The following is a 26,198-nucleotide window of genomic DNA, read 5'->3' as shown; positions in this document are numbered from 1 at the left end:
AGATTACAGTAGTGATGTCAAAAGTGTCATGTCAAAACAAATGCTTGTCTATGTCAAATCTTTGTTTTGCGAATGTTTGAAATCGAAACTTTGATTTGAATTTGTTTTGCTAAGTACACTGAGAACAATTTGCGTTATAATTTCCATTAGAATAACTTTAAACGTGTGTATTATATATGTATCACAGACATATTGCCTCTAATTATTACTCATCGCTTAAAAATGGTGCTCTCAAGCATACTAAAGAAATATTCCAAGAAATCATCGGTTGAAGTGTACGTTACTACAATAGATACGACTTTGGGCAAACTTGTAGCTGCCGCTGATGAGGATTTTATATATATGGTATCATTTGAAGATTCAAAAAATATGGAGAAATATATTCAGACTATATCGGAACAACTAAGTTGTACTTTCGTTGAAGATACAAACAAGTTACTTCAAAACTTTGAATCGGAGCTTAAGGACTATTTAGAGGGAAATTTAAAAAAGTTTACCGTTCCAATCAAAATGTTTGGTTCAGATTTTCAAAAGGTAAGTTTAATAATGAAACATGTTAAAAAAACAGTTTTTTTGTGTGCTTTGAATTAAATTTCTTTTAATCTGACAAAAGTAGTGACTTTTGGTTTTCTCTTATATATCTTACCCGCACATGGATTTTCTTGCCTTTATAAGAGTAAAGTCATAAACGAGCATGTTGTCCACCTGATGGGAAGAGGTCAGTGGTGCTCATGGACATCTGTAACTAACTCCACATAGAATGTGTTGCCTCTCTTGTGGACTATGAAGGTGTCTTCATATGTAAGTCAGCCTACATCCACACTTTTCCACTGGAGCATAAATACTTTCTCACTAGAAGTAGATGTGATGGTTGTACTTCCACAATCAAACCAAACTAGTTCTAGACCATTCTTCAGTGATGGTACGCAGCGAGAAATACATGGATTTAAATATATTACTCTGGTATAATCAGATAATATAAATAAGTATTATTTACTCATCTTTTATTAAAAAAATCTTGTTTCTCAGGAAGTTTGGAATGGGTTATTGAACATGCCATATGCATCTACACAGACCTATGGTGACATGGCAAAGGTTCTAGGTAGACCAACAAGCCACTCCCGAGCAGTGGGTGCTGCTTGTGGGGCCAACGCTCATGTCATTGTTATACCTTGCCATAGGTTAGTTGCATCTGGTTCCAAAGGAGGTTTTAGTTGTGGAATCGATCGCAAAGATTGGTTGCTGAAACATGAAAAGGATCACTCATCATAACAGTTGAAATAAAACAAACTTTCGTCAATACTTTAAGTACTTTATAAGTGTTTGTTTTGGAATTGTACATTCTCTGAGGCAATCTAATCACATTGCCTAAACAGCCTGTCAAATATAGACTAAGTTTAAAAATAAATGTTATTAAAATAATACTTTGTATTCCACTGTAACTAAACCAAATCAAATTTAATTTAGTTTTTCCTATACATATGTAAGTAATACTTGTGTAAAGATATAATAATACTCTTTGTACATCATTTTACAAAATATTTTTCATTGGTTTAGGAACATTTTAGACCTGCTTAGCAGAAAAGGCAGACAGCTTTTAAACAATGAATCATTTACACTTATACATACTATTAAAATTTAAGTATTAAACATAGTCACTGGTGGAAGAGTATCTCAAATATTATAATTTAAGACTTTAAGTATGTATGTATTAATACATTTAAATGCTTATCACAGTAAAAATAGCTATTCAAGTTTTGGAAACATAGTAAATTCCTAGAGATTATCAGATCATTTATAGTAAATGCTAATAATACAATTTTATTAGTTGACATTTATCAGATTGTTTATTGTAAATGCTAGTACAATTTTATTGATTGACATTAATTTAACTATGACTTTGTCACATTAAATACTTAAAGCATATTTGAAATTTTGGAAATGAGGGCTATTTTCTCAAGTACATATTTCATGTTGGGACTCCCCCTACCATGTCTAGGTATATACATCAATTTTGTATTTTTGATTCCGTTGTACAATCGTGCTCAAATTGATGTGTTCTGATTTGAATTATGTAATGAGGCATTCCTACTTAGTTTTTACGGTATAACGAATTCCACGCTCTTGCATAGAGGACGCGTATTTCGTCTTGTATGCATTACCTACACAAAAAAGTATAACATGTCTCAATAATTCTATTCTATTAGACCTCTTTAGATTGTTTGTAGATTACGGGTCAGAAACCTATTTAGGAGGACATTATTTACTGAAACAAGTTATAGTTATCCAATCTTTTTAAAATTATTCCAAGGGACTTGGTCATTCATACGACTCATCCTCGTCGAACCAAGCTGTAGTAGAGTCCTTTTAGAGCCATCAGCTCGTGATGTGTCCCGCTCTCAGCGACTTGCCCGTCGCTGATGACACAGATGCGGTCAGCGTCTCGCACTGTGCTGAGTCGGTGTGCGATAACCACGCACGTGCGGCCTGCCTTAGCTGTCTCTAGTGCTGCTTGAACTATCTGCGCGGGAAAAAGTTTAGATATTAATACGCAGTGAAACCAATTTTGTCGAAAGCCGCTAAATGTTAGTGGGCTGACTGGTAGTACTGCTACTGGTGTGAACGTGAAATTTCTTTTTCTCTAGTCGACTCATTACTGTCCCACTACTGGGCACGGTTGTCCTTTCAGAGGAAGGCTTGTTCAGGCCATAGTCTTTAAAAAGCTAGCGTTCGCCAACTACCAGATTGACAGACTTTAACACACCGTCAGGCATTGAGCTTGCCACGATGTATTCTTACGCTATTAATAATGCGCATCTTGCTATTGTGATATTAGAGATTCGAACCTCGGACCCTTCGATTGAGAGAACGAGTTCTGACCGATTAGGTGTTGCTTTTGAACATAAAATATTATGTTCCCTAAATTAATCCTGAATTATTGTATAAGATAAAGCAATGTATTGCGTTATTGCCAAGTCATTATTGACGTTAAAGACACAAGAATACGTATCTATAGTAGGTAGGTACCTTTTTTTTTTTTTTGGTTACGAGGGGCAAACCTTCAAAAGGTACCCTGTGCCGTGGGAGCGGCACGGGGTTATGTGGGATTCTTACCGCACTAAAACCCCCCCGGTGGCCGTCCTCTGTGCTGCGTAGAGGACTCCGGGATCTCCAGAGGACCGCAACCGGAGTCCTCTTATCGCGTTGCCCCATCGGGCTCCTCCCAGGTGAGCGTGACGCTCGCCACAGAACGGTACAACGGTATGCGACCACACATACCGCCGACCTTCCCGGGGTCGCTGTCCGGGCGGTTCGAGCTCCCACTCTTACGACCCGCAACCCCGGAAGCACCTTTTAGTCGCCTCTTACGACAGGCAGGAGATACCGTAGCCCTATTCTGGTTCCGGAACTACAGGGACCAGTAGGTAGGTACCTACCGAATGAATTAACCGATTTGGTTTTAGATTAGATCTCACAACTTTTTGCGGTAAAAGAAAGAGCGAGACCTTCATTTTTGTGTTATATGCAGTTCACAAATCTAAATACAATCTCAAATTTATATAGTAATTATCGTTTATAAAAAAACTTAAATGTGTGATATTTTTTACCCTTTCACTTTCTGTATCCAAGGCACTCGTAGCCTCGTCGAGTAATAACATTTGGGGTTGTCGGATCAACGCTCTGGCAATGGCTACTCTCTGTTTTTGACCTCCAGACAACTGTGTGCCTTTCGAACCGATATTCGTCTCGTAACCCTGTAAAATACAAAGTTCATTGTAATAACACAAACTATTTTCTTGATCCAATTTACAACTTTTATTATTCCCGCGTAAAGTACAAGTTTCGCGCCAAGCGCGTTCTCTTTATTTTTTTATGCTAATGCACACAATCGTATAAGCCATACAGCCAATGACTAACAATGACTGAATAACACAAATTAATTAATTAAAATAATACTATAATTAAATAATTTGAATAAATTGCTAACAATTGTAATTTATGAATGCACACTACTGCACATAGTCGATGCATATGCAGCAGCATGCAGATACACAGCGTAATCTATTGATTCTATTTTAAGTAGAATTTTTGATCGTGATAGACGTACGTGAGGGAGTTACATTAAAAATAAGTTGCCAAGTTCAATTTTAACTATTCGAAGTTGCAAGTAATGGCATACTTTATAAATACAATATTTTTGCCGTTTGCCGTGTTTTATTTATATGATGATTTGTAAAGAACTCATAAATTCCGCTTTCCGTAAATATTTCGTACAAGTTAGTTCAATGCTTTTATTAGTACTTTTATCTTATCTTATCGGATCTTTTATTAGTATTATTAGTATACGATATATTCGTAATTTCGTACTGTAATCAATCAGTAAGATTTACGGTCTTATTATATTTTGTAAAGATTTAACTCACCATAGGTAGAGTGAGAATGAACTTATGAATGTTAGCTTGTTTGGCAACGTCGACGATTTCGTCCATGGTGGGTACACGGGAGTTGTCGCCGTAAGCAATGTTCTCGCCAATGGTGCGGTCAAAAAGTATGGGTTCCTGTTGTACAAATCCTATCGTCTGCCTGACGTCTGCTAGTAGGAGTTTCGGTAGCGGGATGTCATTTTGTGCCTAAAAAATATAAGGTATCGTGTATCTGTGGTACTTATTCAAAATGTCCTGCTTAGCAAGTCAGGAAGTATCTATTAAAGATCACACTGGCAAATAGTTCAGTTGGATTCAGACTTAAGCGGATATTTTGTTTTTTGGATTCAACCATTTGGAAGGCTCGCGTAAGGAGCGTATATAGCTTGTTCTGGCCATAATCAATTAATTTCTGTCTTACCAGATAATTTTAGAAGTTTAAATTATTTACTAATGAGCGTGCAATCCACCTGATAGTAAGTGGTCACTGCTTCTCATGGACATCTCCTTATAAAACAGGGTAACCAACTCCATACAAAACAGGGGTTTTACCTGAACCCTTTTACCGAATCGTTGTCACTCTTTAGGACTGAAATGGTCTGATACAAATGTGAATCGTGATAATAATATAGCTTACAACTGTGCCTTCATCAGGATCGTAGTATCGTTCGAGTAGTTGTATGACGGTGCTCTTCCCACAGCCACTGGACCCCACCAGTGCGATGGTCTTGCCTTGTTCTATTTTAAGATCCAAGTCTTTTAAAACTCGTATGAGCGGCCGTGTGGGGTATTTGAAATTAACTTTTTCTAAGCTTGCTTCCCCTGTTCCTCTCTGTAACATAAGTATAATTAACTAAAGTATAGTCCGCGTAAAACTGCTATTCCGCTCTGAATATAGAAATGAATCGCTTCGCCATAGCAAATTGTATGACTACACCTGCTCGCAATAACTTTAGATCGAACGAGCAGTTTGGCGCGGACTTTACCCAATTTAAGTAGTCATACGATTTCAAACATCTTGTTTGCATAAAGGAAACATGTCTTTTTTGTTTCTTAATTTTTATTTTATGTCATTATAACCATATCTTCAGAAGTGATAGGTACATAACTCACGAATTCTGGCATTTTGTAGAAATTAGTTAAATGGCAAATACAAAGTGTTTGAAAAATATTCATTACAATATTTTTTAATTATTAATTTAGAATAGATCTAATCTATTTAGATCTAAAATCATTGATTGAGGCGCATAATTGTATGCATAAGTATTTAAATACTTACAAAATTCTCGACTGTTGGTTGAACGGGATCTTCGATCTGTGACTTTCTCGATAACATCAGAACAATGCGAGCAGCCGCTTTGATGCCCTTTTGGAAATTTGGCGCGAAAGCAAGTCCTTGCACAGCTGACATTGAACTCATCAACAGCGCTTCGGATGATCTGAAATAAGTTTTTATAATCATTTTAATTGCACGCTACTTTAATTTATTGCCACGGGTATAATAAATTGCACTATAAACGTATACGTACGTAACGTTTATAGTGCAATTTCAAGTTTAATGTCGCTCCCCGTGGGCATAGATTAGTAAAGATACTTCGCCCCCTTGAAATTGAATGAAGCCACAAACGGCTTATTAGTAAGTTCTTTCTTTTAATTCTTGACAAATAAAATCATTTTAAGAGAAAACTTACGAATAAATAACTAATACTGCGTAAATTACATAATAAATAAATAATTATTTCAAATATTTTAGGGACATTTTAGCACGGAGACATGGCAAATTTTTACGCCACAATTTCAATTCTCAATACTGGGTACATTTTCTTGTTAGGAGTGAGTAATCTTTACTAATCTATGCCCGTGGGTTACTAAAACTTGGCTGCGCTGTGCGTTAGAGACGCGCATACGGCATTACGGTGCGTCATTTATCGACATATACACTTATGGATTCCTAGAATAATGATGTGATATTTACGAAGAGCGAGGAAAAATATTTGGAATAATAAATTAATTACATTTATTATTTATTTATTTATTTATTTATTTTATTGATCTAATTAGAAGGGCCGAGGCCACTTACACTAACTAGACAGATCTAACATACAGACAACTCACAGAACTCCAAGCATACAGACATGATCAGCTTCCAGTCATCAGCAAGCACATCACAGTTCGGATAATGATCCATGAGCGCGTTTAATGTCGCAAGTGTGCGCGGAACAGGTGACTTAGCGCGCGACACAGTGCGGGAAGGCGGAACCATAAATAACTTGTGCTTTCGGCTTCGTTGATAATTGTCTGGGACAAATATTCGGCAAAGCTGATTGTGAAGTTCCTGCGCCTCAACAGCATTATGTAAAATGTTGCACATAATTTCAATTTGGTTGAGGTTTCTACGGACCTCTAAAGAATTAAACCCTAAGTGACCCAAGAGGAATTTAGTTGGGTACAGATACGGGTAGTAACCGTATTCTCGTTTGTAGAGAAATCTAAGGAACGCTTTTTGCACTTTTTCCAAAAGGAGAATGTATTTGGCTTGGTGTGGGTTCCAGACACAAGCGCTTGTTTCTATTTTGCTGCGTACAAGTGCATAATAAAGAATTTTGATAACTCTGTTGGAACGGAGGTCTTTCGCATTCCTGAGGACGAAGCCGAGTCGAGCGAATGAATCCTTGGCCACTGCGATCATATGCTCGTGAAAAGTCAGTCCTGGGTCGAATGTAACACCTAAGTCTTTCGTAGAGTTAGATTTATGTAAAGAACTTCCATTTAAATGATAGGAAAACGAGATCGGACGCCGCAGACGTCCGAAGCTCATTGAGGTAGGTACATTTGGATGTATTAAACTCCATCCTATTCAGTAAGCTCCACTCGTTTACGGCGTCTAAATCTCGTTGAAGTGCTTCGCAATCAGACACGCAATTAATAGTACGAAAAAGCTTAAGGTCGTCAGCATAGAGAAGACATTTGGCATGGGTTAAAACCGAGGGCAAGTCATTAATCATGACAAGAAAGAGAATAGGCCCAAGTATAGAACCTTGGCTTATTCCGGAGCGGGTATGATATGGTCTAGACTTGTACAAGCCTAATTTTACGTATTGCTGACGATCTCGTAAATAGTCGGCCAAAAGACGAAGTAGTTTTGGAGCAACACCAATGGCACTGAGCTTAATTATATACCTATAACCTGTTGGAATATGCTCTATCATCATCATCATCAAACAATTATTGTCGCACTGCTGGGCACGGGTCTCCTCTCAGAATGAGAAGGATCAGGCTATAATCCTACGTGCTAGCCAAGTGCGTATTAGTATCTAGACTTCACATACATTTGAAAACTTTTTTTAAGATTTCTCGGGTATGCAGGTTTCCTCACCGTGTTTTCCTTCACCGTTTAAGTAAGAGATAATTAATTTCTAATAAACACGTAACTTTCAACAATCAGAGGTGCGTGCCTGGGATTTGAACCTTGGACCCCTCGATCAAGAGGCTGAGTTTCTTAACCACTAAGCTATCACTGCTTTTTATGCTCTATAGTGGTTTCAAATAGAGATGATGCTTGTTATTGCGTAAATGCCCAGTGTGTTCTTTTTCATAAGCATACAGTTCATCTGATGCTTACAAATATCTATTAGAAACTTCAAATAGAATTAGTATCTTTCTTGGGATAAGCTACAGGTTACAGTTTCCACTGAGGGCTAAGTTCACCCAGATCTCGACAGCGCCACAAATAGTTATGGTGTAAGCTCCCAGAGTCAAATCACAAAGGGTTCAATATATTACAACGGCTATGAGCACTTAAGTCTAGTAATAGTATCTACTTAAATTTGAAGGTTGAAAATTGAAGGTTTTATGGTGCAACTCCGGCGGCAGCGCCGCCACAACCCATTTCTGCCTTATAACAACAGCGTTCAGCGCTGCTGTGTTCTGGTTTGAAGGGTGTGGTAAGGGAGACATACTCTTCCGAGGCGTTCCAGCATAGTCCTCATCGCGTATCTGTGGCCGTCCTCAGGTAGGAATATCTGATCCCATCTGTGGGTGATTACAGATGTCTATGGACGGCAGTAGCCACTTTATCAGGTGGCCTGCAAGCTCGTCTGCTAATCCCATATTATAAAAGAAGAAAAACTTACTTTATCACAATAGAATAGTGAATACGATCGCTGACCATCAAAGTGCTCCCGTAGTACATGGCGCCGGCGTAAACGAAGTTGAACAGCCCCCTGGCCAGCCCGTACACCACGCCTCGCACGTGCGCTGACTTGTTGGCTAGTTTCAGTGCGGGGTGTAGCCGTGAAGCGTATTCCTTGCAAAATGTAGCTTCCCTGCCCAGTGAGGCGACTGTACGGATGTTTGCTACGGCTTCGACGGCTATCTGTGGAAGGTATATTTATTATTTGACGACCCGCGTGGCGGAGCGGTCACCATGCCGGTCTGACGCGCGAAGGGTCCCGGGTTCGATCCCCGGCCAGACAGATATCTAAATGATGAATTTAGATTTCTGTTTCTGGGTCTGGGTGTTTGTGTATTTATCTATGTGTGTGTTCATGGCACCCACGACACAGGGAATCCTAGTGTGGGGCTGTGAGTGTAGAAAGCGTTTAAGGCGTTTATTAATGATTAACGCGACAGCGTTCGTAAATTTATAACAATACTGTATATATATTTTGAAATTAATTATATTAAGTACTTGTTGTACTTTATACCATGGAAATAGTATGCTGTGTAACATAATATAAAGAAATATCAAACTTTCATAATAGATTTAGTTAAAATTTTGCTATATAGATTTTTCTCCAAAATGTTTGTTCGAATATACTCTTATCTTATCATGGTTTTAGTAAACTTATCAAATAAAAAAAACATTTAAAATTATTTAAATACTTAAATATTTAAACACTTTATAGGACTTACTTGTGAACTCTCCTCCATAGTTTTCGCTGTGCCAAATGATTCAGCACTGATAATTCTACCTTCCTTATACAGAATTCCCACCATGAGCGGCACAAAAGTCAAAGCCACTAAGCCTATGCGCCACTCGTAGTACAAGGATAGTACCAAACCGAATAGGAAAGTGCCTATTGCTTGTATTACTGTTCCTATACGTTGTCCAGTAGCCTGAAAGATAATGATGACTTTTTTGTAAGATTGAAGAAGCAAAAAATGATGCGGTTTTCGAATGACGGATTGATGACGAATATTAAAATAGTTGATGGATTTTTTATAAATCCAAATAAATTTCAATGACATAGATAAGTTCGACAACAAATGAACTTTTACCCACTTTAGACCGAATACCGAGCTCGGATTTTTACTTTCAAAAACACGGCAAAATATTGCTGTAGGACTATACATAGACATAGGACTATATGTAGACATCATAGCTAGGCGCTGGCCTAATGGGCTGCTTCCAGGCCGATGCAAGATTTAGGTTGGGGTATTTTGGTGACTCTCGACGTCGAAAGTCATTCTTTTTTTTCCAAATGGGGCGCATGTGATCCTATGACGCGGTGTGAGATTGAAGATCACAGTGGAGTTAGTGATATTCATAAAACTGAAATGTATTTACCCCTTGGACTAAAGCTGCTTCGCCGGAGAGCCTGGCACATAATGCTCCGGTAGAGTTTTTCTTGTCGTCAAAGAAAGCTATTTCTTGATGTAACAGTTTCTCAAACATCAATTTCCTTAACCTTTCAGTTAGACACTCACCAGCTATTGCATAGCCGAAGACCTGAAAATTTTATAGAATCAATGCAATGCACATAGTCTTGTTCAATATATTCCCATATAATTCGGAGATGTAAGAATTTTATTCGTATTTTAAATAAATCTTAAGTAATTAAGTAATTTATACTCACTACAATAAAGTTGGTTATTGCTGAGAATGTTCCAATTGCTACATAAATCAAAGCATAACCTTTGACATATTCCAAAGCCTCCTCAACGTTAGGGTTGGAGAGAACCTACAAATAACAATGTTGGATATAATGTAGCAATTCTTTCTAAAAACGCTTTAAAAATGTTTTCTGAAATGTTACCTATGTACCTATATTATAAAAAAATATTTCTTACCCCAACAAAGTCACCAAGGATGACTGAAAACAATGGAAATGCAATCCCACTTAGGAGGGAACTTGCACTGGCCAAGGTGATCGATTTCCATTCCGGTGAGTTCAGTCTTATTACTCGCCAGAAAGATATATCATCTGCACTTAAGTCTTCTTCTTTTTCCTGATATCATAGAAATGTAAATTAGTCAAAAAATAATTATTAACTAATCTATTAAATTAATTAGTCCGAAGCATATGCTACATAAATTATCGATAACAGTTATGGATTCCTAGAATAATAATGTTGCTTATGATGTGTATTTAGAAGGTGATGTGATTCTACTTGCCTTATGGGTAGTATAACATATATTCATCTCAATATTTATGAGGTGTTCAGGGGGTAAAAAAGTTGGCAGAATATTCAGAAGATTTGCAATTTCACTTTTGTTCTTAGTACTTACGTCAAGTTTGATGTTTGGAATCTCATCTTCATCTTGTTCGCTTATGATAGACATCGTCCTGTTAAGTGCTTTTGATTGATCTATATAAAGTGGAAAGATCCGATTAAAATTATACCTAATTTTACTTTCCGTGCAAGCTCTGAGTAAGTATTGAACCATTAATTCTAAATATATTCTGGTTAAAAAGCATTATATATGGCTCCTCATAGGTTACTTTAGTTTTTCACAACAGCTCTATCTTAATCACAATAATTGAATACATAGACAGACAATCGAAAATCAAATGAACAAACATGTTTCCAAACGTAATATTGAAATAACGATATAACTTCAGTAATTAAAATGACAAGCATTTCAATTTTATTATGTCTAAACATTAAAATTATGTTGTATCATAAACTACTTCATAATTTACCTGATTCATTCGTATCCGGAGATGACTGCATCATTACCATGTCATAATAATGCCCTTTTGCAGTCATCAGCTCTTTATGATTCCCACTCTCTATGACTGTTCCACTCTTGAACACGTAAATTTTGTCAACGTTTCGTATTGTCGACAGACGGTGTGCCACAACAATTGTAGTGCGACCTTCCTGTGCCTAAACATACAAAATATTACTTAGGACTATGCATTTTTCTTGTCACTAACTAAAATATATAAAAACGCAAATTTCGCAACGCAGTTCTACGTCAAAATTTTGGGAGATCTTGAGGATGTTAATATCCAAGTTACTGTATTTATTCGGTAACTAACTACCTCCCTATGGGAACATCTATACAACTTTGACAAAATGTTTTACCTAATTATTTAACAAACAATATTTTATAGTGACCTAAATAGTAATAAGTATAACATATTTCTATTTTTAATAGTAGATTAATGTTTTGATGTGTGAGAAAGTTAAAATATATAACAAAGTAGCAAATAGTACCTTATCTATCGCCTGCTGAACCTTAGCTTCAGAGTTGGTGTCGAGAGCGCTGGTCGCCTCGTCCAGGAGTAAGATCGGTGGATTGCGCACCAACGCCCGGGCGATCGCTATGCGCTGCTTCTGACCACCAGACATCGACGTACCCCTCTCGCCTACAACAGTTTCGTACCCCTGTAAGGAATATAATCTTACTAATAAGTAAAATGTATTTTCGCTTATTTGGTCGGGCGCAATTTTGTGGAAATCCACGATATCGATATACAAAAGCATGTACGAAAGCAGCAATATTGAAATAATTAGTAAAGTAAGTTAATCCACGACCAATTTACAAATTGTTACATATATTTTTATCTGTCTGATTTCACCATCCAAAATCTCATGTACCTACATGAGATTTTGGATCACAAGTTATCATATGCAAATCTTTATCTTGATATAAGTATATTCCTATATTATTGTGAAGGTCTTGGCTTCGGCAAAATGATTTAAATTAATTAAATTTGACTTCGGCATCAACACCGACCGAAATTTGTCTTCCTGTTGGATTTTTCACGAAAATAAAAAGAGGAAAGTACGAGTAGGTCATTCTTACTAATGGTAGTTTCACGATGAAGTGGTGAGCGTTGGCCTGTTTCGCAGCCGCTTCAATCTCCGCGTCGGTTGCGTCCTCTCGTCCATAGCGGATGTTCTGTCGCACCGTGGTGTTGAACAGCACCGGCTCCTGCCCCACCAGCCCTATCTGTGCTCGCAACCAGCGGACCGATAGCTCTCGAACGTCGTGACCGTCTACTCGTACCTGATAGGGAATGATCTTTTTGCTAACGATTTTTTTTTACTGAGCCTAAAAGGTGATAGGACAAGAAAAGTTCCAAATGGGAAGGTCCCACCGCCATTAATTTTTGTGTCGGTGGATAAGTGTAGATGCTGGTCAAACCACACACGTGATGACCATCTTAGTTTTCGGAAATGGCAGCGTATCTATGATCGGTGTTGGATGAAAGTCCTGTTGTATATGAAGTTAAAATTACAGATATTCATGGGCGGCAGTGACCATTTAACAAATTCCAAATGCTTTAATAATCCTTAAGATTGAAACATATTATATGGTAGCGTGAAGTATTTCACATTAAAGAAATTTATTAATTTGACGATGCCTATAACTGTGAATCGATTATGTGAATTTAAGGCATTTTCAATTGCTAAGATAAACTCTACGTAGATACGTACACTGCCCTCCAGAACATCATAGTATCTGGATAGTAGTTGTATGATGGTAGACTTCCCACTGCCGGAGTGTCCCACCAGCGCCACAGATTGTCCACGCTGTACACTTATACTGACGCCGTTCAGTACCTGGAATTTGGCAAAAATGTTGGATATCATTTACACAAAGGCTGGAAATAAATCTAAAATATGAAATTCCGTCCAGGCGCCACGACCCTTGAGCTGGAATGTCTCGGAAAAGTCTCTCTTATGAAACCCTTCAAATCAGAACACAGCAACGCTTAACACTGCTGTTATTAGACAGAAATAGAGGCGGTGGTGTCACCGGAGTCGTATCACAGAGGATCCTGGCAGCTTCTAATATTTAATCAATAATACAACCTACTCATATAATTACTATGATAAAATAATATACTTACAGGTATATCTGGTCTGGAAGGATAGTGGAACACCACATTCTCTAGATCAATATTTCCTTCAATAAATTTGGGAACTGTTCCAGCATTTAGCAGGGGATTTATTGTAGGAACATTGTCAATAAGATTGAAGATTTGTGCAGCTGCACCACGGGATATCCCAAACACTTCCATCAATGTGGACGAAATTCCAAAGTATTCGGATCCTGTCATCACACCGAAGAAAACCTAAAAAGAGGTAACATTCTTTATGAATACTAAGGGCCTTAACAAATATGCTACTTATAGCACCGGCGATTGAGGATCATTTAGGAAATCACAATCGAATAAATCGTCGAATCGTGGATACTAAATGCATTCAGCCGGGACGACCTAATCGAAGTTTATTTTTATCGAAAATAGAAAATTTCATAAACACGTTGACTTTGACTTAGGTTCGTTTTCATATCATGCGGGTTGTATCTAATCGAAGTTTATTTTTATCGAAAATAGAAAATTTCATAAACACGTTGACTTTGACTTAGGTTCGTTTTCATATCATGCGGGTTGTATGCCTTGCATGCAAAATGATCACATACTAGCAGATAAATTCTGGTAGAGACAGTAGAAAGAAGAGATCCGCAATTTAAGCATGGCTTGTGGATTTGAAGAATCTACGTAATGTTGATGTAGATAATGTAAAGAACTGAATACTTACAGCTAATAACGTATCGACGTTATAAGTCTCAGGTTCAGAAATAGTGAGTTTGTAGCCAAACCATATTGATAAAGCGTAGGAACAAAAACCTAAGAAATACTGCAACCCCATCGACACGCCATTATAAAAGCCTATGGGAAAAAATATTAAAATTAGTATTCAAACATTTAGATACAAATAATCAAATGTCCATTAAATACACAAGTTTGTATATTATTTACAGGAAATTTAGTTGCAAGAAAGATAGTAAATCAAGTAAATTATAGTTTGAAGTTCACCCATTACTATGTCACTGCTGGACACGGGTGTCTTTTCAGGAAGAGATTATTTTAAGCAGTTGTCTGCCGCGCTGTCCAAATGCGAATTAGTAAACTTTACACACTGTGGAGAACATTTTGTCTTTTGATTTTATACCACCTCACCATATTAAGTTGGCTTAAATGAGGTCGAAACATAAGATTACATTTATGATAAGTCTTACCATCAGGTGGACTGTATGCTCGTCTGCTACTCCTATATTATAAAAAAGGTATGTAGCGACTTGTATAAAAGTTGTATTTGTGTAATTATATAAATACTGACCTCTTTTGATATTAATCTTTCTAGCCTCGTTTAAATGAGTTTCATATCTCTGTATCTCTTTCTGCTGGCCACTGAAGGCATATACGGTGCGGATAGCTGATAAAACTTCTTCGGCCACGGCACCGGCTTTGCCGGATGCTTTCGATTCTTTCTTCGTTAAACTTGACGCTATCTAAAAAGTACTTAATTTTTAAAACCAGATGATTAACACAAATCACACACATAAAATAAATAAAAAGAATAATAATGAATACATACACTACGGGTACAAATTATTTGTAATTGAGGGTAGTTGTAATTACTGCTGAGTTTTGGTTTAAAGGACTCGTTAGGTCAGTAGGAAAAAAAATGACTTAATTTCTCTATTTTTTAGTTAGGATACGTTAAATTATAGCCTAGAAAACCTATCTGTAATTTATAGATACGTACTATTTAAGGAACATCATATGGAATTGCAGGTATATTTACATTCCATATTTTTATTGATATAAGTGAAGTATGTCGGTAGCTACCAAACAACCAAAAAGAGTGCGAAGTGGTAAACTGTTTAGTGTTTGACTATTTACATAATATATAATATATAGATTCTAATTTGTATACTTACAAGTTCAGCTAGACCAACGAATATTAATGTGACGGGAAATGACACTAAACATATCAACGCCAGTTTCCAGCCTCTGATGAGCGCCATCACGATTGAGCTTACGAACGCTGATTGATAATACACAAACGTCGCCAACTTCTCTCCGATGCCATCTTCTAACTTTACTACATCTCTGGAATTAAAATGTAAGTATTTTACTATTTCACTCTGATTATTTATGTCATTACTTCGGTACAGTTGTTGACTTTTTTCGCGATAAAACTAAAATGTACTGGTTTGATGACAAGATTACTGTATTATTATTTTCTGTAATGTGCTCTAGCTTTACTTGGTTCATAATTATTATAGATATAGGACATAGGTACCTACTTAGACTTGGTAGGTAATTTAAAGGACCATGCATGGAGTAAACTCCATTACAAAAACGTGGGTAAAGCTACTTACGTATATTACAATGTATAATGTATAAGGTTCGTATATTATAATGTAATGTAAAAATATTTGTATGCTTAGGCAATTAGTAATTTACTGAAAATACTTACGCCGACATTTTCGCCGCTACATCGCCTGTTTGATTCGTATCGAAATACGCAAAATCTTGATTTAGTGCGGCTTTAAAATACTCTTGTCGTATTCGATATACCTGAAAGGGATAAATATTTAGAAATACAATCCATAATTTTTTAATTAATTAAAGCTTGTGTCATAAATTTTGTTCCTTTTCGATCTACTTGCGAAAAATAAAGAAGTCTGTCTTCTGAGTCTCACAGGGGACTGAGATCTAAGTTGAAACGCAAAGGATATCAAGATAGGTCTGTCTCCCTTACAACATTCTTTAAAACTGAACATTTCAACGCTTAACATAGCTGTTATTAGACAAAAATAGGCATACCGGTGGTGCCTCCTAAATCATACTACGAAGGGTACATCCTTAAAATATTTCAAGGTACATATTTAAATTCGTAAGTTTTTGTGCTCACCTGTTTAAATGCTGATATATTCATAAGTGCTGTGGCAAGATATGATAGGATAATTGTAATTAGACCTAAAAGGCAGTTGTATATAACAAAATTGAGAACTGCCTGCATGAAGCCTTCATTGTTTGGTGTGCCATCCTTCACTGATATACCATAATCCACCATCGCTTGCAGAAGGGCGGAGAATAATAACACCGAAGCTGGTGATGTGAGCCCACATAGTAAAGATGACGTAAGTGCAATAAATATGTATATTTTATCTGTTATCGACGCAAATCTGAACTGTAGAAAAACAAAAAAAGATATAAGTTCTTTCTTAGATACTTTCAATAGGTACTGCAAATAATTTTTAGTTCTATAAGTAGTTTGTTCCTCTCGAACGAGAGATCCGAGGTTCAAATCCCAGACACACCTCTGATTTTTCAGAGTTATGTGCGTATTAGAAATTAATTATCACCTGCTTAAACGGTGAAGGAAAACATCGTGAGGAACCGCGAAATCTAAAAAAAAAATGTTTTTCAAGGTATGTCAAGTCTACCAATACACACTTGGCCAGCGCGGTGGACTATGGCCTAATCCTTCTCATTCTGAAAGGAGACAATAGCAGTGGGACAATAACGGGTTGATGATGATGAGTAAGTAGTTTGTATATTGTCAATAATTCAATATTGTTCCACTAATGGATACGTGTCTCCTCTCAGAGTCACAGGGGTATAGGCTGTCTATCGTGCTGGTCAAGTTCGGATTGGTACTGTTCATATACCTTTCGAGCTTTTTTGAACTCTCAGGTGTGTTGGTTTTCTCACGATGTTTTATTTAAGCTTTAAAACAGCGATATTTAATGTATATACGAGCGTAAATTCGGCAAAACGGAGGGTGCCTGGGAATAAACCTTGTACACAAAGATTGAAAGATCGGATTTCTAACCACTAGACTCTTACTGCTATTTCTACATACGTAGCTCTATTTAAGACCTGTATTTATGATGCCATGATAAATTACATACACAACAAGTACGCCAACACTTGGACAAGGACATAAATTGAAAACTTTGACGTATTGCTCGGGTTTGCACCCAGAACCCTCCGCATGTTACTGATGTACGGTGACCAATGAACCGCGGGGCTTGTCATAAGCCAAGTTCATAAATCTTTACATACTCGTCAAATAATAATAGTATTCAATTTCAATTCATACAATCGCACATCGCATAATTACAAAAATATGAGAAGAAACATGTCAAAATATGTATGTGGTAATATAGCAACATTATCGTTCTTAGGCATAAAGATTTATATAGAACTAGATTTTTTTCGCTATGACATCCTATGATTACTACCTATTAATACCTATTATTTATTGTCTATGGACTGCAATTCAATTTGCTACAGATATAAAAATATAGTGTAATACAGGTACTTACTAATGTGAAGAATGGTACATTGGGTACGTCATCATCCTTTTTTTCCTTTTCAGTTGAACTGGAACTGTAAAATTATTGTTAAGATAAGTCAATCTCACTAAGTAGTGTTAGAAACATACCTATAGGTACCACACCAGTTAAGCATTAGAAAATAAATGATAGAAGAAAGTAAGAAAGAAATATTACTTAAACAAAAAAATAAATTACAGAAACATTATATACAAATCGTCGTTTTCATATTTGCTAAGGCTAAGAACTACCGGAGCGGTTTTTAGTCGTAACCGCGCGAAGGCTCTGAATATCAAACTGACTGAAAACCGGCTGAAAACCACCCCGTGAGTTCTAAGCTTAAGGAAGAACACGTTTCCACTAATTTAAATGTTCAATGTAACTCTATTAGAGCTAAGGCTATTTGAAGCATTAAACTAAGTGTGCTGTTTGCTGTTCAGAAACCAGTGATGTGCCGGAGAAGCATCTGAATCGTGCGTCTTTAGTTAAGAGCTAATAAGGTTAGAAGAAAATATTCAAGGACCAGTATTTTCAGCCTTATCACCACCAGTCTTATTTAATAAATAAATTAAAAATAAATAAGCTTAGCATTGCTAACTGCATGCATCACCCATGTGACAAGTTTTGTATTTACCTAAAATCAGTGTAGATTTACTCTACTTTACCGCTCATGTCAAATATATTTTATCTAATAGGTAATCTATAGATAAGTTAGTAACGCAAATTGACATAATAAATGGATGTTGTCCAGGCAAAAGATGTTATAACAAATACAAAAAATGACCAAATAAATGAAAAAAAGATTAGATCAACCTCATCATTCATTCACCTGCATCAAGTAACTAGAAACTTCGGAAGATTCAAAGATCTTAGGTACTCTAAAATAAGGTAGAGTTCCTACTCGTAGTATACTACCAGTAAATATTAAAGTTTACCAGTAAATATTAAGTTTCAACAAACCAGAGGTCAAATTGCACCTCCATAACGTACTGTCTTCAATGCATCTCTTGATTCTGTTATCACGTTGTAAATGAGTTGATACAACCGTAACTGGAGCTAAAGCGAATGCAAGGAAGCATTATATAAATATAATAAAGATATGAAAGAAATGGCATTGCATTCCAAGAATGGCATTAAATTTAATTCCCGTAGGATGCGACCTTATTGATCTAGTTGGTTTGACCAGTGTTTCTGAAAGTTTTTCATAGTACGACCACCATATAGGTGACCACCATATAGGTATATGACGATATATAGGATGTCTAAGTTCGGGTGGATAGATACATTGACCTTCTAAAGGCAATTTGATTGTCACGATTCTATGCCACGGGCCGCACCCCATACAGATCAATATTATAAGCGTCTATTCACAATTATCGCTAGTGTTTTACACCACAGCGACAAAATTTGGTATTTATGTATACATTTTCACACAATTATAAACTCCGTCTGCAGAAAGACAACAGCTGTAATGCGACAGATGCCTGGCACAATTCGAAAGTGCCCACAAAACAAACAAAAAAACAAATTCAAAGGAAATGCGGAGTGCATAAAAGCATAACTTAGATTGTGATCGTATCAGACTTACGTCCTTTATCAATAAACTAGCTGACCCGGCAAACTTTGTACCGCCTCAAAATTTATTTATCAAATATATTTCATATAAAATATAGCCTATGTTACTCGTAGATAATGTAGGTTTCAAATGGTGAAAGATTTTTTAAAATCGGTCCAGTAGTTTTTGAGCCTATATGAGTTTTTGAGTCAACCAAACAAACAAACAAAGTTTTCCTCTTTATAATATTAGTGTAGATAATTAATATCTCCAATGTTTTGCCCATAGATATATTACGTCTGTCCCTGTAGTTCCGGGACTAGAATAAGGCTACGGTATCCCCTGCCTGTCGTAGGAGGCGACTAAAAGGGGGCTTCCTGGGTTGCGGGCGGCAAGAGTGGGAGCTCGAACTGTCCAGCAAGCGACCCCGGGAAGGGCGGCGGTATGTGTGGTCGCATACCGTCGTAGACACTACATAGTGTGGGAGGAGCGAAAACTGCTCCCCCAGGGTAGAGCCCGATCGGGGCATAGCGCTTGGAGGGCTCCGGTTGTGTTCCGTCGGAGATCCCGGAGTTCTTCAACAAGCGTTGAGGACGGCCACCGGGGGGGTTTTAGTGCGGTAAAAATCCCATATAACCCGGCGTCGCTTCCACGTCGTCGGGTACCTTTTGAAGGTTTCCCCCTCGCGAAGAAAAGCAAAAAAAAGAAAAAGATATATTACGTCAGTAGGATAATATACTCGTATCTATGGTTTTGCCTTACAAAGATTGACATTGGACATTTTATTCTTACGTTCATTATTATATAGTGCCCAATGTGTCTCAATTAAGCCTACCAAAGACCATTTAACAATTTCTAGTATGCAGAAGTTGTCAAATATTTCCGAGGCCAAATGTTGGACTGCATATTAATAGAGAGCACTACAGGAAATTTTCAAATTTTGATTTTGGATAGCCAAAAATGGAAGATGATGATTATAAATAACTGGAGTTCATTCATATGTACATCAATAAACATTACAATCATGAGATACTGACGAATTCTAGGGAACAGCGTAATAAATTCCTTTATATGTTATACACTCGCGATGTTTTCCGTCACCATAAGAAACAATTATTTCATAATTAACGCGATTGTAACATGTCTTCGTATAGCCAGATGTAATGTTTGTACATAAATCATCATCATCATACTGAGCATACCTTTGATTGATTATCCTGATGAATAAGGATGCCTTATGTGTGTGCATTATACTTACCTACAGTGCTAAGCGCTGCTGTGTGCTGGAAGAGCTTTACACGAAGCATTCTAATTTAGTCGTCAAGGGTGCTATTTTAATCAACCTTAAGTAAAAGTCCAATTCAATTTGTAGTTGATTACTGATGTTCATGGGAGGCACTGACCTTTTATCGTCAGGTGAGTAAATTGATAAACATATTTTTCCGAGGCGTTCCAGCTTAGTCCTCAGGGGTAGCGGCGCATCTGTTGCCGACTTCAGGTAGGAATATAATCCTATCTGGGGTTGATTACAGATGTCCATGGGCGGCAGTAGCCACTTACCATCAGATGGTCTGCATGCTCATCTGCTGCTCGTGCATATTATTATAAAAAATACCAATATACTCGTTTGATTAAATTTTATGCTACTCGTATATCTTCTTCTATATATATAAAAGAAAGTCGTGTTAGTTACACCATTTATAACTCAAGAATGACTGAACCGAGTTGGCTGAAATTTGGTGGAGAGGTAGCTTAGAACCAGGAGACGGACATAGGATACTTTTTATCCCGTTCGACGGCGTTCCTTGAAGTCATTTTATAACTCAAGAACGGTTGAACCGATTTAGCTGAAAATTGGTAAAGAGGTAGATTAGAACCAGGAAACGGACATAGGATACTTTTTATCCCGTTCGACCGCGTTTCCGTGAAGTCATTTATTAACTCAAGAACGGCTGAACCGATTTCACTGAAAATTAATCGCGAGGTAGCTTAGAAGCAGGAAAAGGACATAGGATACTTTTTATCCCGTTCGACCGCGTTTTCGTGAAGCATTTTATAACTCAACAACGGCTGAACCAATTTGACTGAAAATTGGTGGAGAGGTAGCTTAGAACCAGGAGACGGACATAGGATACTTTTTATCCTGTTCGACCGCGTTTCCGTGAATAAATAAGAGTTGAAAGTTTGTATTAAAGTCCCCCAGTTTTGATGCAAATCTATATGAAAATTGGTATTTGGGATTTCGATAGAAAGTAATTAAATATCTATTTTACGATATTTGCAAAATCAACCCTTAAGATGGCTAAGTAGGGGTTGGAATTTTATTTTAAAATCCGTTAATTTGGAAGCAAAGACTGTTAAAATTTGCATTTGGCTTTAGAAGACACTTCGTTTAGAAGTCGGCAGATTTTGAAGCAAAGTCTATGAAAATTGGAATTTAGCTTTTTGATTCAAAATAATAGAACACATTTTTCACCGTTTTTGGAAAATCAACCCTTAGGGTCGTTTAATCGGGTATGGAACTTTAATTTAATATCCGTTAATTTGGAGCACTAAGAAAATTATCATAAGACATAATGAAGCATCTGAGTCACTGTTTGTTTTTTTAGATCAAAACAAAGTAAAAAATAATTCGAACGAAATATATTGAGCGCCGACTTCAGAAATATGTACTAAACCAACATTTATTTGAATTATTTTTTACTATGTAGCGACATAGAAGTCGGTTGTATTTTTTGTTAAATTTTTTTTTACCCTTTTTAGTGATGACATAATAACATTTATATTAATACAATATAAAATTGTATAAACGTGATCATGAATTAAGGTAAGGTCTGAATTTACATTGATTGGAACCGCCCGCTCGCAGGGCGCTGCCGCGCCCTGCCCGCTTAGTTTTATATTGTCTTATGTGTTCCAACCTAACCTAACTAAATAGTCAATGATGAACTGGCTTTGCAATTTCATTAGAACCTCCTACACCAAATATCTTCAAACACGACTCAATTATTCCCATCGGTTGAGGGGTTACATATTTTGTCTCCGAGCCACATTATCAGACCCTTAAATAGTCAATGATGAACTGACTTTGTAATTTCATTAGAACCTACAATAAAAAATAACACAATAAAAAAAGAATTATTAAAATCGGTTCACTAACGGCGGAGTAATTCGTGTACATACATAAAAAAAAGATACCGGCCGAATTGATAACCACCTCCTTTTTGAAGTCGGTAAAAAAATAACAGAGTGCAGAGAGGTAGAGTGAATTTTATTTAATTGTATTTTTTATTATCCTGTTCTCCTGTGGCCATTTCCTAATATTTACCAGTAGTTTATGGACATAATACATAAATTACACGAGTGAAACCACGAGGTACAGATAGTCACTCATAATTAGGTGGTACGAAGTTCACCGGGTCATCTAGTTATCATAAAAAAGACCAATTACTATTGGTACTCGTTTGATTAAATTATATATAAAAAAGGTTATTCTAATAAGTCACAAGAATCTCGTTTATATACTTTAATTTTTAGTTAGTTAGTCCTCATCACTTAGGTTCATTTAGGTATTAGAACGCACACGCCGACAATTAATACTAATCTAAAGTTGATTGGAGCAAATATAACCATGACACAACCACGGAATGGGTTTGTTATGGTACGTTATTAGTTAAGATGTAAATTGTTTAATATTTTTCCCATAACCAATAATCGTGCATAGTAAGAAAGAAGTAATGCTCCTTATCACCATGTCCTGTTTTAAGAAAAAAGCTGAGAAGTAGTATTTTCTTGCGTAGCTCTCGTATGAGCTGTTTGCAGTGCCCAAAAGCCAAAAGTCCTGTACCATCGACCTGCCACCATTTTTACCACTCAACCCGTGCATTACTCGTCTCACCTACGGAACAGCTGAAAACATTTATTCGTAGATCCTCGCGCTGCGTTGACTCTTAGTAGACTTTCGCTGTAAACATACTTTATCTTGAATACCTCGTCATTAACCCATTACCGTCCTGTTGGGCAGGAGTCTCCTCTCAGACTGAGAGACGTTTAGGCCATAGCCTACCGTGCTGACCAACGAATTGCTAGACTTCTCACATCCTTGAGAGCTTGTGTAAAAAACTCTCAGACGTGTGGTTTTCCACGCGATTCTTTATTATTAGCATACAAATTAAAGAAATCAGAGGTACCTGTAGAACCTAAGACCCCGCGATTGAGAGGCCGACATCCTGGCCACTATCACTCCTATAACACTATCTCATTCTCCACATGTGTGTCTCGTGCTTTATATTAATTATATTTTCCTTTTATTAATATAAGTGCGAATCATAACATACTGCTACCTAGTAGTACTTTCCAGCAATATATATCATGTATTCTATTGGTATTTACGTCCCTATTCATTTGATTTTTATGACTGTTTTATCACTAGTTCTTAGTATTTCAAGGAAGGTTACAGTATTCTCTCAGTAGAACATTGTACGTAATAGAAATTTCGTAAAAATACCTTAAATACTAACAGGTAAACTGTTAGTATTCGAATAATATTAGGATTAAAATGATTAAAAAAGTTTCAGTTAAATGAGTTCTAGTCGTTCAATATTAATTATTGCTACATTATACCTATTATTATTATCTCTATCAGTAAAATAAAGAATAATTAAGTAATAAAGTATTGACACGACACATTTTTTTTTAAATTAATTAATATAAAAAGTTAAAGACTAGGTGACTTGTGAATGACGATTGGTCACATCACTAGGTTAAGGTTTTAGTTATTATTAAATCTACAATAGTATAGGTATTAACGGTTCTTTGTTCTCGTTAGCAATATTGATTTAGTACCTATTTATCTCTGAGTGGATTATTTATTTGAATGACGTAACACTTGGAATTACTAAACAATTGTTACTAACAATTACAACTAAATACTCATAATTATTCTGAAAAGAACCTATATATTTTATTTAAAATATGTACTCATATTAGTTTCTTATCGCTAAATATATCCGAAACTGTTCAAACGATTACAATTAATTCTGATTCTTCATAATTGTTCCAGTTTAGGAAATACTTTTACTGCCTCGGATGTATAATTTTTCAGTACATGCATTACTTATTCATCCGAGACGATAATTGTCGATAGTCTAGCGATAATTGTATTAAATTTTTGCAGTTGGACTTTCATCTACTTTTATACAAAACATATGTATATTATCGTAATTTAAAATTTGGCAAAATAAAGAATTGGAGCTAGTGATTTCACCGACATAACTTCACTGCCATAGCTATTTAGCTGTAGTGTGTGAAACGCTACTTTTTTATTTGGAGGAGTAGCGGATCCATGGAACTAAACGGCTTACCAAAATTTCAACTTTCTATCGTTAGCTGAGGAATATATGTTCCTCGCTATATTCAGATCTCGACGACTATAGTTTAGCAGCATTAGTGCTGAGATGACGCTTTTATCATTCACACATGTGCAATCTGTGTTTACCAAAGATCGAAAATTGATAAATTATAGTTGGTAGAAATGGTCAAATGTCGACCCAATGTTTTGCCTACCAGTGTTTTCTATCCAGATAGAAGCCTTAGTAACGGCAATGCTTCACTCGTCTAGAATGAACTTTTTCTATAGGTATTCTTGGAGCTTTTTAAGAACGGTGCAAAAAGAGCTCTTCTTCAAAGCCGGCATTGCATTCATGGCTTCCCTAATGTTGCAAATGACCATAGGCGACGGTGGCTGCTTTCCATAAGGTACTTTATTTGCCTTATTTAGGTTTAATTATAAAAGGCTATTTTTATCGCATAGCGATTCGTACAGTTATTTGACCGATGTGTCTCCCTTTTTTCAATGCTAAGGTCGCGGCCTTACTATTCAAGGTTGGTTACAGTGACCGCGTCTGTCTGACAGAAAAAATAAAATGCTAAAAATATACATCCGACGTTCTACTTGGCGTATTTCTTGTGACCGTGGTTTAACGTCACTAATGACGTCATAGTTCGTACTACTAAATTTTTGCTTAAGTTGTTCCACTGAGAAATCGAAATTTGCGTAACGGGAAAATCCCTCGGTTTAGTCGTTTACGTTCTTCGTGGCAATAATGAATATTACTGGAATTACACGTGACTTTTAAGTAAAGGTATAACGACAATAACTTGTTATTTTTTACGAGTTATTAATTTATATCGTTTCAACCATACTCTTATCAACATTTACATGATAACTTAAGTATATAGTGGCTTTAATTAGTTTATTTCACCTATTGTATTATATTTACCTTCTAACGTGGCCTTGTATGAGAGAAATACTAAGAACTGATCTACAAAGTAGCAAAAACGTTGACTATAAATAAAATTACTGACACAAATAAGTCAGCTGGCATACCTACTTAATTCACCATAGTTAATGATAGGCACAGATAGATCTTAAGTACACATCGATGCACTGGTAATTTACTTTGAGATGTACATTTTAAATTGTCGATTTTTTATTTAATGCTTATTTTAGGTTATTCTATTTATGTATGTAAAACGTATAATTTACTGACTAGATTCTCATTTATCAATGTATTACTTTTAGAACTTCTTACTTTAATACTATTTGTGTTCTTTTTAACTCACCTTTCTTCACATTTCTTTCCTTCCGTATTTTTTGTGTATTTCACATTCGGCACGTTATTTAGCGTGTACACATTTTTGGACACTTCTGAATTTTCGATTGAATTTGTCATCGTATTTATTTTTGTTATAACACAATTTGTATCAACTATATTGACAAAGTACGAATTATTTGGACCAATGTTTGCGTTAAAGTTGATACGTTCGCTCACTTTCCTTG

General features: G+C 36.3%; 2 protein-coding genes across 2 annotated transcripts; one reads left to right on the top strand and one right to left on the bottom strand.

The window, feature by feature from the left end:
• Positions 1-25: 25 nt before the first annotated feature.
• LOC140757507 (methylated-DNA--protein-cysteine methyltransferase) lies at positions 26-1,424 on the top strand. Its single transcript, XM_073093250.1, has 2 exons — positions 26-534; positions 1,030-1,424. Exons 1-2 carry the CDS (start codon positions 223-225, stop codon positions 1,270-1,272), a joined length of 555 nt encoding a protein of 184 aa, XP_072949351.1. The 5' UTR covers positions 26-222; the 3' UTR covers positions 1,273-1,424.
• Positions 1,292-26,198, bottom strand: LOC140757508 (ATP-dependent translocase ABCB1-like). Its single transcript, XM_073093251.1, has 24 exons — positions 25,982-26,198; positions 23,256-23,321; positions 17,794-17,857; positions 16,374-16,652; positions 15,936-16,036; positions 15,394-15,565; positions 14,790-14,961; positions 14,208-14,338; positions 13,514-13,738; positions 13,098-13,223; positions 12,463-12,666; positions 11,871-12,041; positions 11,351-11,537; positions 10,936-11,015; positions 10,497-10,655; positions 10,283-10,387; positions 9,994-10,155; positions 9,339-9,542; positions 8,558-8,799; positions 5,704-5,863; positions 5,062-5,256; positions 4,425-4,631; positions 3,609-3,755; positions 1,292-2,521 (listed from the first exon to the last, which is right to left on the bottom strand). Exons 1-24 carry the CDS (start codon positions 26,089-26,091, stop codon positions 2,333-2,335), a joined length of 3,858 nt encoding a protein of 1,285 aa, XP_072949352.1. The 5' UTR covers positions 26,092-26,198; the 3' UTR covers positions 1,292-2,332.

The sequence above is a fragment of the Epargyreus clarus genome, unplaced genomic scaffold (assembly GCF_041222505.1).
Source record: "Epargyreus clarus isolate Ecla_fem2 unplaced genomic scaffold, WU_Ecla_fem_2.2 ptg000004l, whole genome shotgun sequence".
Taxonomy (NCBI): Eukaryota; Metazoa; Arthropoda; class Insecta; order Lepidoptera; family Hesperiidae; genus Epargyreus; species Epargyreus clarus.
Note: the sequence above shows the minus strand (reverse complement) of the source record. Positions and strands in the feature narration are given on the sequence as shown.

Coding starts and splice junctions, on each gene's coding strand:
- LOC140757507 (XM_073093250.1), top strand. CDS start 223: ATGGTGCTCTCAAGCATACTAAAGAAATATTCCAAGAAATCATCGGTT. Junction 535..1,029: donor TTGGTTCAGATTTTCAAAAG/GTAAGTTTAATA, acceptor CTTGTTTCTCAG/GAAGTTTGGAATGGGTTATT.
- LOC140757508 (XM_073093251.1), bottom strand. CDS start 26,091: ATGACAAATTCAATCGAAAATTCAGAAGTGTCCAAAAATGTGTACACG. Junction 10,388..10,496: donor TCCTTGGTGACTTTGTTGGG/GTAAGAAATATT, acceptor TGTTATTTGTAG/GTTCTCTCCAACCCTAACGT. Junction 9,543..9,993: donor AAGCAGCTTTAGTCCAAGGG/GTAAATACATTT, acceptor ATTATCTTTCAG/GCTACTGGACAACGTATAGG.